The sequence below is a fragment of the Phlebotomus papatasi genome, chromosome 3, assembly GCF_024763615.1.
Source record: "Phlebotomus papatasi isolate M1 chromosome 3, Ppap_2.1, whole genome shotgun sequence".
Taxonomy (NCBI): domain Eukaryota; kingdom Metazoa; phylum Arthropoda; class Insecta; order Diptera; family Psychodidae; genus Phlebotomus; species Phlebotomus papatasi.
The window spans coordinates 84,386,404-84,399,021 of record NC_077224.1 but is presented as its reverse complement, the minus strand read 5'-3'; the positions used below and the strand labels follow the sequence as shown (position 1 = coordinate 84,399,021).

Below are 12,618 nucleotides of genomic sequence, written 5' to 3'. Positions count from 1 at the left end.
CTTTATGATGCAAGTGTCCCGGCTTCGAATCCCCTTTCCATTAGCTTATTACTAATCCTTCTCTTGGCTTAAGCTGAGAAACGGCTTAGCCAGTGGGAAACTGATGGGAATTTAGTTAAGTCATTATTTTGATTATAATTACGTTAAACCGTCTCTCAGTTAAAGTCGTAAAAATGTCTAGAGCATAAGTTACGAGTTCGAGTACTTCGCAAAGCTTTAGATGCTTTGCCACCCCCTTTTCAATTTTATATTTTAAAAAAATCCAGTATCAAATCCTAAAACTTCTACTCAAAATCGTATTTGCAAGCAGTTTAAGTTAGTTCACATTGATAATCTCACCTACAATAAACTGATCTGGGCATATCAGTGGCTTATTTCTTGTTCTTCACCCTCACGATGGGTCTTTAATTAATTTTCGCAGACTTTCTTTTCTTTCCGAAAATCTGTGTTTGAATGGGTAAAAGTGGCAATCTAAAAGAATTAATCCAATCGTCAGGTCTTTGCATCCCCATGGACTCCGTCAGAGCCAAAGTACACATTCCAGATGAGGGAAGAACAGCCACTGGGGACAATTTTGACCACGCTCCAGGCAACTGATGCGGATTCAACAGTTGGAAAATACCAATTGGAGCATGGAAATGATTTCTTTGACATCGACGAAATCACTGGTGAGTTCATTTGCATTTCACATCCAACAAATTCTCAACCCTCAATAGCGACTATTTAAACAAAAAAAAGCTCCCTTTGTAGCGCCTGATTTGAGGAGCTTTTGCCCCTGTTATTTTTAACCATGGCGAATTGAGTGGTTTGACTTATAAAAGGATTTTAATTGCAAGTCGCCCTTTGATTGCAAAATCAATTAGATGACAGAAAATTTAAATGGAAAATTAATCACATTCCTTTTGAGATAATTTCACAGGTGTCACAAAATTCAATTGCTATTCAATTAAGTTTTGACATATTGTTGAATGTTGCAGAAAATTATAATAATCAGTGTTAATGAATAGCTTTGGAAATTTCAGAAAATCAGGCACGCTAGTTAATTTAGTTTGACGATAATCTATTCCATTTTGCTGAGTTCTTGATTATTTTAGAAAACAACCGATAACTGAATGCTTAACTTTATTAAATATTCCATTATTATTAATATTAGAAATATATTAAAATAGGCAAAATCTTCCTGGTCAGTAAAAAATCAAATTCGATCAGTGAAAAATAAAATATGGCCAGTAAATAACTTTTTAAAAAAATCGGAAAAAATTAAATTTGGTCAGTAAAAAGTCAAATTGGTTCGGCGAAAAGTCAAATTTAATCAATAAAAAATCAAATTTGGTCAGAAAAAATTAAATTTGGTCAGTAATAAATAAAATTTGGTCAGTATCAAATAAAAATTTGGTCAGTAGAATATCAAATTCGGTCGAAGAAAAGTCAAATTTGGTCGGTAAAAAGTCAAATTTGGTCAGTAATTTTTTTTTAGATCAGTAAAATGTGAAATTTGATCAGTGGAAATTTAAATATGATCAGTGAATAATAATTTAGTCAATAAAAAACTAAAAGGAAATCAATAAAACTTAAAACTTTGCATATCCGGATAAAAAGTATTGCACATTTCGTATTGCGGGAAATACCAAATTTCATTTTTTAATTATCAATTTTGATTTTTCACTGACCAAATTTGATTTTTTACTGACCAAATTTGACTTTTTACCGACCAAATTTAACTTTTCTCCGACCGAATTTGATTTTTTACTAACCAAATTTTATTTTTTACTGACCAAAATATTTTCTGATAAAATTTGATTTTTTACTGACCAGATTCTTTATTTTTTATGGCTCTGGAACACCTTTTAGATCGGTCAAATTTCATAAAATCAAAATTAACATCCCTTTCTTTCTTAAAAGTTTAGCATATGTCTATCCTACTCTTTCGCACTCTTCTTCTTCCTTTAAACATCACACCAAATTAAATTTGGTTCAGTCCAATTTTGAGACCGAAAGAGTGGGATAAACTTATGCAAGTCTTTTAAGAAAGAAAGAGAAGTGAATATTGATTTCACGAATTTTTACCGATCTAAAAGGTGTGCCGGAGCCTTTACTGACCAAATTTAATTTTTTTTACTGACTATATTCTATTTTTAACTGACCAAATTTATTGAGAATTTTTTTATGGTACCGCTACACCAGGTTTTTCTTAACATTTCGAAAGAATTCTGCATTTTCGAAAATTTTTAAGCAGTGGCGGAATAGTGGATACAATGGTGGCGGGAAAGTGGGAAAAACTGATTTACCACGGATCTATTTAATTGATTTAGCAAAAGCTAGGGAAAAACTACATAAGCATATCAATATGTCTATAGATTCCTAATATCTTGCGGCCCTTGAGGCTAAATTTATGATTAATTTAACCGATGGGCAGGAAAAATACTATAAAAATGAAAGCTCCCAATTTGTCCTTAGAGTCAAGAATTCGTTGAGCTTTCAAAGTATCCTTTGCAATAACAATTTCCTTTGAAAATAGGTGTAATCCGGACAAAGACTCGCATCGATTACGAGAGTATCAAGAGTATCCATTTCAATGTGACTGTAACAGATACTGGGATTCCTCAGCTGACTTCCACAGCCATGGTAACAGTGGATGTCATCAATGAGAATGACAATGACCCAGAATTCAATACCACTGAGTATCGTTTTGAAATTCCGGAGAATTCTCCCCGAGGGACAATTATTGGTCGAGTGGAAGCTTCTGATGCAGATGAGGGAGCTTTTGGGGAGATTGTTTACAGTCTGGTGGGAGAGCAGAGTTCCTATTTCAGTATAGATCCTGACACTGGAGTCATTGTTGTGCAGGATGCTTCTGGGTTGGATAGAGAGCGAGAGCCTGAGATTTCAATTACAGTTGTGGCCATGGATAAAGCTCCATCGCCCACGCGACGTTCGACGGCAATTCCTGCCCACATCCGGGTTCTGGATGTCAATGACAATGCCCCGACATTCACTCAGAACAAATTCCAAGCCACAGTGGCTGAAAATGCTGCCCTCAATCCTCCAGCAGCGATTCTCCAGGTTACAGCAACGGATCCGGATGAGGGAGATGCAGGGACTGTTAAGTACTTCATTTTGTCTGGCAATGATGCAGGAATGTTTCGACTAGATCCCAACACAGGGATTCTCTATCCAGCTATTGAGCTGAGCCACAAGAAAGGACACTATCATCTTCATGTCGAAGCCAGGGATGGTAAGGGTGCAGGACCTTATTCAGACACCGCAGAGATAGCCATTGAGGTCAGTAGTGTCAATCAGCATCGTCCGGAATTCATAATGCCAGCTCTCAATAAAGCCCTCATCGAAATCCCCTTCAACGTGGTGGAACCTGAGTATCTGGTCATGACAGTCAAGGCGACGGACGAAGACAGTGGATTGGATGGGAAGGTAACCTACCATCTTCAGGTGAACAATGACAATGTTCAGGAAACTGAGGAGTTCGCAATAGATGAGATCTCCGGGGAATTGCGAACAAGGAAGCAACTCGAGAGGAAGAAACAGTCAAAGTACGAGCTGATTCTCGTGGCCAGAGACCGGGGTAAACCCAAACGCTTCGAAACTCTGAGATTCCTCACCATTCTTCTGGTGGACATCAATGAGAATCGCCCAGAATTCCCAGACGCTTCCAATCCCTACAAATTCTTCATAGCTGAGAATCGTGAGAGAGATGTGAGAATTGGAAAAATTCAAGCTATGATCCAGGATCGCAGTCACGATGATCCACCCACAATCTACTACTACATCATGCTCGGAAATGAAGAAGGAGCTTTCTACATTGACAAAACCAGTGGAGACATCTTCACAAACAAATCCCTGGACAGAGAACTCACAGATTCCTACAATCTCTTCATCCTGGCCAGCAAAAAGCCCGATTTGGTCATTACGGACGTTGACAGAGAGGGATATTCCACAAAAGCTCTGGAGAGGGACAGCACAGTGGCTAAAGTTTGGATTACAGTCCTCGATGTCAATGACAATCCTCCAATTTTCTCTCCAGAGGTAACAATTCAATTTCTTGGCTGAAAATCTGTCCCTAAACTAAAGATTTTCTTCAATTTGAAGGTTTACTACGCGGGTGTTAGTTCAAAGGCCAAGATTAACGAACTGGTGACTCTTCTGAACATCACGGACAGCGATTTAGGAGCCAATGCAACGATGGAACTCATTATTGCATCTTCAAATCTCTACAAGTTTGGCTCTAGCAAATCCACAGGATCAATTGTCCCAAGTCCATTTGGTAAGTTTTAGCCAATTTTATATAAAATTCCATTAGCTGAATTAGCAATTGTTCTATCTGACTTTTGTACAGAAAATACGACAATTACTGATTCAAACGACGTTTGTCAAATCAACAAATTTCTATGAAATGCAGCCACACTTTAATTTACTAAGCGTCGGTTCACAATCTCTGAAATTTTTTACCGCATTCCAAAGGGTTACTCAAGATCGAAAATTTATGTCCATATTCCGTTTATTCCATATGGGATTCCAATGTGATTCTAATGATTCCAAATGTGTGATTCTCTTAATAATTCAATTCGATATTCTGTGATTCTCAATTATTCCATTCTGTGATTCTGTTTATCCCCGATATCTTCGAATTTATCGAATTTCAGATGCTACATAGCTACAATGTCGCTATGGAATAGGTTTTAGGAAATATCTAGCTAGAAAGCTTACCACATCAGGCCTCAAAATAATCAAAATAGCGTTAGAATTCAACTTTTGAAAGACAGTTTTGAAAGAAACTCTAAAAATAGCATTTATCAGTCCATTTTTGATCAAAAATTTCCCGCTAATTTTTCTCAGGAAAAGCTTTAATGAAATTCTTGATTTTAAAAATGCGAAAAATATTTCTTTTCATCAGAATTTCTACTCGCATTTTTTGTGGAGTGTTTTCGTCTTTGAAGATAAGTTGATATCATAAAAAAAACGACTTGATAATTACTTTATTGTGAACTTTTAATAGAAAGTTTGTCGAAATCTTTTTAAGAAAGTTTGAAAAGAAAAACGGAAGAAGCTTTTAATGTCTTTCCAATAAAACATAAAAGCTAATATTTATTTTTGGAAATCAATTAAGTTTGATTATGTGCTATCTGAACCACTTAAAATCATCAAAATCGGATTAAAAATAAGATTGATTCTGATTATCAAGCACATAAACTTTAAAAACTATTTTGGTCTCTAATAGGGTTTCCAATACGGGATCCCGGGATCCCGAAATCCCGGGATTTCAGCCCTTTTTTGGATCGGGATTAATCCCGGGATCGATGCATTGATAAAACGAGATTTGGAGATCCCGAAATTCCTAAATATTACGATTCCGAAATCCCGGGATCCCGTCCGGGATTTTCGGGGTCCCGGGATTTCCTGGGTCCCGGGATTTTCGGGAACCCGGGATTTTCAGGATCCCGGGATTTTCGGAGTCCCGGGATATACGGGGTCCCGGGATTTTCGGGTTTTTGGGGGCCCGGGATATACGAGCAAGTAGCTTTCTGAGATGTTCTTAGAGACTCTCTAAGAACATCTTAGAAAGCTACTTGCTCAGATCAATAAAAACGCTTTTGTACCCTTTGTCTAAATGCGACAAAATTGCTCAAATCGGGGTAGTGAATGTTTTAGGGAACTTTTGTTCTTTGCGTTCGAAAAAAAAAACGATTTCTTTTGGGGATGGTTTTGCAAAAATCCTAGCTGCATCCTTGCTTTTAAATATAGAGCCTCTTATCAATCCTAAATAATGAGCAAATCCATCTATACAAAATATTTAACATAGGACAAAATGTAGCGCTTTATGATTCAGAATTTTGTTCTTGGTATACCAGGAGTCCCCCTTAACCGTATTTGCTGACAGGATCTTTTTCCTTGTATTCGCCATAGGCTAATTCGTATTTCTTTTCGAATGAAACATATTTAATGATTGATGTTTTAGTTGAAAATGTCTAATCTTTGAAAAATTTAAAATTCAATCCTTATGGCGCTGGCACACCTTTTCAATTGAGTGAGATTCAATCGATTGAAATTCTACCTCTTACTCTTTCAAACTTAAATTTAGATGTGGCTGTCTCTTTCTGCCAAATGAAAATTGAAATTTCAATTTCATTTTCAATTTTCGTTTGCCAAAAAGAGACAACAATATCTGATTTTAAGTTTGAAAGAGTAAGAGGTAAAATTTCAATCGATTGAATTTCATTCAATTGAAAAGGTGTGCCAGCGCCATTAGAAATCTGCAATGTTCTATGGCTTATCATTATTATCTATCGCGGAATATTGAGTAAAAATGATTCGGCATGTGATTCCAATTGATTCCAGTGATTCTTAAAGGAATATCATTTCAGATTCTATTAGAATCTTATGGCGCTGGCACACCTTTTCAATTGAGTGAAATTCAATCGATTGAAATTTTGCCTCTTACTCTTTCAAACTGAAATAACATATGTTTATCTCTTTCTGTCAAATGAAAATTGAAATTTCAATTTCATTTTCAATTTGAATTTGAATTTTCATTTGACAGAAAGAGATGGGTTTATCTGATTTCAGTTTGAAAGAGTGAGAGATAAAATTTCAATCGATTGAATTTCACTCAATTGAAAAGGTGTGCCAGCATCATTACGAATCATTCCGTGGATTCTTTAGATTCGAACGAAAAAATGTGTCGTTATTTTTAATTTGAGTAACCCCTTGCCAAATTCTTTCTAATTTGTCTTATAACTTTTGCAAAAAGCTTTGTGTTTTTGCTATATTCTTCTTTAAAATTCCCAAAGTTTTATTTTGTTTTAATCATTTCTTTTTAAAAACTTATGTTTATTTCTTAATTCTTCACAAATTTATACAAAATTGTTTTGCGCGTCACCCTGTCCATGAAATTTTAATCTTATAAGGAGTCAAAGTTCGAAAATTGACCGGCCTCTATTTCCGGTTCTAATTAATATTTTGACTTGCATTTCTTTTATTTTCTCGACGACGGCTTTCAAATGACAAAACTTCATGTTCAAAACTTCGCCACAGGTGGCTCTGCAGTAGCGTCAAAATTCAAACTCGTTTTTCTCAAAAATGCGATTGTGCAATTTGATCAAATTTTAGACTGTTGTATTCTAGGCTATGAAGTTTACAAGAAGTGACGTGGGTTCGCTGTGGTTGCAATAGAACCGGAGATATTAGGAGTCATAGTTCATGAAATTCAAAACGTCATATTTCCGATTCTATTTGACCGAATTTTATAAGTGAAGGTTCAAATGAAGAATCTCACAAAATGATACAACTTTCTAGAACATTTCAACTTCGTGGAACCAACACCAGGGGCGCCACAGTCGAAAAACCAATTTCAATATCACATAACCTCAATTATCTCGACTGTCGCTGAACCAATTTTGATGATTAGATAAGATTTTGCCAGGAGTCAGTTCTCCATTTCGGATTACCGATGCATCCAGGCCACCAATTGGGCCCCTTATGCTTCCCCACTCCTATTCTATCGTATCCCCCGATACGGGTAGCCACTCTATATCACAGCTCTGTGGGCAATCAGTGCCGCTACTATATCACAGCAGCCCTTCTCAGTGTGTGTTTGGATCAGTGACAGTGAATATTTGTATCGACTGAAGTACCACTTTCAAGCCGAAACTCGTTCTCGAACCAGCCTCTATTGTTTAGGCGGTTCAATTTTTTGCCAATATGCACCATATTGGCATTACTATTCATTCATTCACTGGCCGAATTCAAAGCCGATATGGCATAAGAAATCTTCTTCTGCTGGTGCTCAGCTTTGAACCCAAGACCTCACAGTTATAGAGCCACTGCTCTATCCACTGACCCACTTGAGGCTCGATTTTGATGATTACTTCGACATATTTGTAGAGGACATTTTGTGTCTACATTTCGTCCATACATCATTTTCCGCTCAGACTACGCTATCTCTCCGACTTTGCCGTTTTACTATAAAAAAATGATTTTTTCCAATAATGGTGCTGAGAAAGTACACAGGTACTGATATGATCGCTTTTATTCAACAATTTCATTTAAAGTGAGGTTAAAATGAAAGGTTTCACAAAATTCAACAATTCTCTGACATAATCGAAGTTCGTTATAGGGATACTAGGGGCGCTAGAGTCAAAAAATGAGTTCAGAAACAAACAACCTCGATTATCTCGGCTTCCGAGTATTCGATGAGATCAAGATCTGCAGAAAAAATATTGAGAACATTCTGGTCTAAATTTCATCCCTATATCACTTTTCTGTCAGTCCATCCAAATCCTTGATATTTTGATTTAAATACAAAATTGGCATAATTGCACAAATTTGATTTAAGATAACTACATGGCGTCCCCCAACTTCAGCTATAAATTGAATTTGAATGCATTCCGAGTTAGCTCACGTTAAGAATCTCACCTACAATAAGCTGATTTAGGCTTATCACTAGCTTTAATTTTTATGTTATCTTATGTTTTTCTCTGAAAAATATAAAATTGTACTGTATCTTTTTCTACAATTGGTTTGCACGTGTCTCTCCATCGCATTCTTTCAGAACTAGAAAGTTTGCGCTTTTTGCCACCGGTTGTCACTACTTTCGCTCAATTATGCCTTAAGAAAGGACTTTAAGTACTTTTTAAGGACTTATTTTATGCACTTGGATAAATATCCTTTTTAAGAGCGTGGATAATACCTCCGATCTTTGAATATAGAATTGCCTTGTGTTAGCCAAGTTACTTTATAGAACCAAACTAATTGTACGTAAAAACTTATATCAAAACATCAAAATTCTATTTATTCACTATATTTTTATGCATTGCTGTTTCCCAAATTGAAATGAATTGATTTATTTATAAATATTCTCCCCATTTTCTCCCACGACTTTCGATTTTAATTTGCAATAACGTTATAACTTTTGATTCAGTTTAATTGTACAAAAATGTTTTAAATTCCAAGAATGCCTCCAACTTTTTGATTAATTGCTTTTGCTAGAACATAGATTAACTTGCGGAATTTAATGTACAAATTTTCGTATGATTTCATTTCTGCTCATTCTACGAAATATCCGACAAATTTTGCAATTGTCCCCTATCTCTGTCCATAAAAGACGAACATAAAAGCTTTTCCCACTGGAAAATTTTCAGAGAAATTAAAGAAATTTCTCTGAAATGCAATTATTCACACCCTAAGGACAAAAGCCACTTTCTCACAGAATCTTATCCATCGTCTCGTCGAAGAATCATGCTCGAGAGGATGCTTTGAGGCTAAAATTGCTCATCAAACTTCCAAAAAGTTGTAACACTGGAGAAGCGAGATAATTTCAGACATTTTCCCTTTTCGGGTGATGGGAGCATAATTTGAAAGTCCAAAGTGTCTCTTGAGAGATTTCTTGTGGGTCAATCTGTGGAATGATGTCATTACAGGAATTTCCAAGGATGGACGTTTAACGACAGCAACATTCATGGCTGAGTACAATCAGGATCGATTTGTCCTGGAGATTGTGGCTAAGGAACAGGAAGCACCAGAGAGAACAGCCAAAGCCACAGTTAACGTTTGGGTTTTCAATCCTGAACAACTTGTACGAGTGATTCTGTCCAGGCCACCTTCGGAGGTCAACCAGGAGCGAGATGAAATTGTGTCTGAATTGTCAAATGCAACGCAAAAGAGGATAATTGTGGATGAGATTCGATACCATGTGGATGCAATGGGAAGGATCAGAATGGATTGGTGTGATCTCTATTTCCACGCAGTGGATCCGGAGACCAGGATGATTGTCTCCGTGGAGGAAGTGCTTAAAGTCGTAGATGCACATTATGATTTCTTGAAGGATTACTGCGCAGGATTTGCAATTGAAAATGTCGTTCCTGCTCATGCTACTTATGTCCAAGAGGAGTTCGATTTGGCTCTGGCAGCTCTGATAGCACTCCTCATTGTGCTATTTGTAGGAGCTGTCAGCTTCATCGTACTCTGCTGCTGCCTCAAGCACTGGGTCATCTCCATTCCCAACGAAACTCGCCGGAAGGATGCCCTTATCAAGAAGCAAATCATCGAGGATCTCAATACCACGGAGAATCCTCTCTGGATTGAACAGTAAGTACCTTATGACCTAGAGGCCTAGACACACTTTACGAATTAAGCCGAAAAACGGCTTAACGTAATTATAATCAAAATAATGATCAGTAGGGGAATTCTGTAACAATATGACGATGCCATATGACAAATTTTCTTGATAAATTCAGAAGCAGAATAACATTGAAGCCCAGTGAGTATCAAATGGCCATTGGAACACTAAGAGAAATCCGAAAAAGTTAAAATAACATTCCGGAAATGTTAAGTTCACCCTGCAGTATTGATCCAAAATCGGTGTAAATATTACCCTTTTTAGGTGTATTAGGGGTTAAAGGTACTCTTTTTCATGTTAATTTTATCCTTAATAAGGTGTAAAATTAACATTTAAAAATGTTGATATATCTTTACACCTAAAAAGTATTAAAGTTTTGAGGAAAAAATGTTAATCGCACCCTCTTTTTTCTCAGTGAAAGCACTCTATGAAGCTCTTGGTAATCGAAATAATTCGGTTATTCAATTAGTTCTTTCGGATTTACAATTTAGAAAAAATTGCCTTATGACAATGTCACTCTGTTACAGAATTCCCTGCAGATTACATTTCCATCAGTTTCTGACTAATCCGTATCTCGGCTTAAGCCGAGAAACGGCTTAGCGCAAGTGTGAAGCTTATGAGAAATTAGTCAAATCATTATTTTGATTATAATTACATTAATCCGTTCATTTCCTTAAGTCGTAAGCATCTCGGGATTAACAGATTTTACCTTTCTGCAAGTCTTAAAGAAATATACGAATTTAGGCCTGATTCCTTAATTTTAATTTGAGGTTATGAATGTCCTAACCTTAAAAGAATCTAATTATTGCAACAGAAAATTTTCAAGTGTAATATAGCTTGCATTTTCTCCTGATTAGAAATCTACAATCCTTTTCTGTAATTCTGCAAGCATTAAAAAAAACATTTTAGAGATCAGAAGTTTCTATGTTTTGAGGTTAGAATGGGATACATTTAAAATTAGCAGGACTTTTGAATCAGTTTTATTTTAATTGTGGCAGAATAACTGAATAAAACTTTTTTTTTTGTTTTAAGGAAGAGATTCGGTTAGCAAACCGCATTTAATTATTCTCAAGTTAGGATGAACATAACCTAAAACTTTTACAATCAAGCCTTTGAGCGACTTAAAGAAAGTGGTGCCTTCCATTAAAAATCCATTAGTTTTCAATCTTTTATTTATCTAAAAAGATATTTAAGAATTTTAGGTTATGTTAAGAATATGCTTTTCTAGGTTATCTAATTTCCAGCAAGATTCTTCAAACTTAACCTCTAATTTAATTACTACAGTAGACTCTCTCTCAAATGGGCATTCGGGGCGAAATGTCATCCGGTTTATCAATAGATTTGGGCGTCAAAGCCTTTGTAAATTCCACAAAAAGCGTTCAATTATAAAGAATCGCGATAAAATAGGAAAAACCACAGCGAATTTGTGCAAATTACAGTGCCCGCTTTCTAATCCGGATGATTGGGAAACATAATGACAGATGTCCGCTTCGTAATCCGGATGGATTTTTTGAATTTGTTTAACGTCTCGAAAATATAATACAATTTTTTTGTAGAAATATAATAAAAGTTTTAAAGAAGCTTAAAAAGACGTAATTTGAGAATTCTATGCTATTATACTTAATTTATTTTTTAAAAACATTACAGGATAATTCATTTTCATTTTTGAACACACATGAATACATAACCTCAAAATTATTTTAAATGTAACCGTCGATAATTCGTCCGGATTACGCCGATCCGGTTTAGAGAGCGGGCACTGTAGCTTCATAATTAAACGTGAAAAATGTCAACAAAATTTTTCGCCCGATTGAAAAAGAGCCGATTGAGCGAGAGTCTACTGTACATTTTAAGTTTCAAATATAATTTTATCTTAACGCTAAACTTCGGGCGAATTGACTTATAGCCAACTTCAGAAGGATATTTTCATTAAATTTTCAGTTTTTAATCAAGATAAAATGGTTAACCTCTCGGAGAAATCTTTAAAGCAGAAAATTCGTATCAATATTGCTTATACTGCTCTTCAGAACAGAAATAGGGGAATATTGGCATGGTTTGCACAGAAACCTTCAAACAACGCAAATTTTCTCTTTGTTTGCAAAGAGATAGTTCGTCATTTCTTAGCCATAAAATAATTAATTATTAAACTCATGAGACGAGATGAGAAATGGTAAGTCAGCTCTTTGCAAATAAAGAGCAAATAGAGAGAAAATTCACATCGTTTGAAGGTTCACTCTGTGCGAAGCATGCCTACATTCCCCTAACACTTTCAATGGTGAAACATTTAATTAGAATTATCTCTAAAGTATGGCAATTAAAATTACTCTCTTTTGCAGTAAGAAAAATAAAATAAAATTTCATCGTTTTCCCCATAAAAAAAGTGAACTCTGTTGAGAAGAATTTCCACAAATTGCAAATTATTTCAATTACAAGGTTCTGATAATTAAAAAAAAAACTGAAATTGAGGCAATAATCTTCAAGGCATTATC

General features: G+C 35.7%; 1 protein-coding gene across 2 annotated transcripts in view; it reads left to right on the top strand.

Moving 5' to 3' along the window:
- Positions 1-12,618, top strand: part of LOC129806103 (cadherin-87A) — a 167,575-nt gene that overhangs the window by 149,831 nt on the left and 5,126 nt on the right. For both annotated transcript variants that reach the window (XM_055854456.1, XM_055854458.1), the window contains exons 10-13: positions 497-668; positions 2,519-4,041; positions 4,105-4,279; positions 9,432-10,098. In XM_055854456.1, coding sequence (XP_055710431.1) covers positions 497-668; positions 2,519-4,041; positions 4,105-4,279; positions 9,432-10,098 — 2,537 coding nt within the window. The remainder of the gene's footprint in view (positions 1-496; positions 669-2,518; positions 4,042-4,104; positions 4,280-9,431; positions 10,099-12,618) is intronic.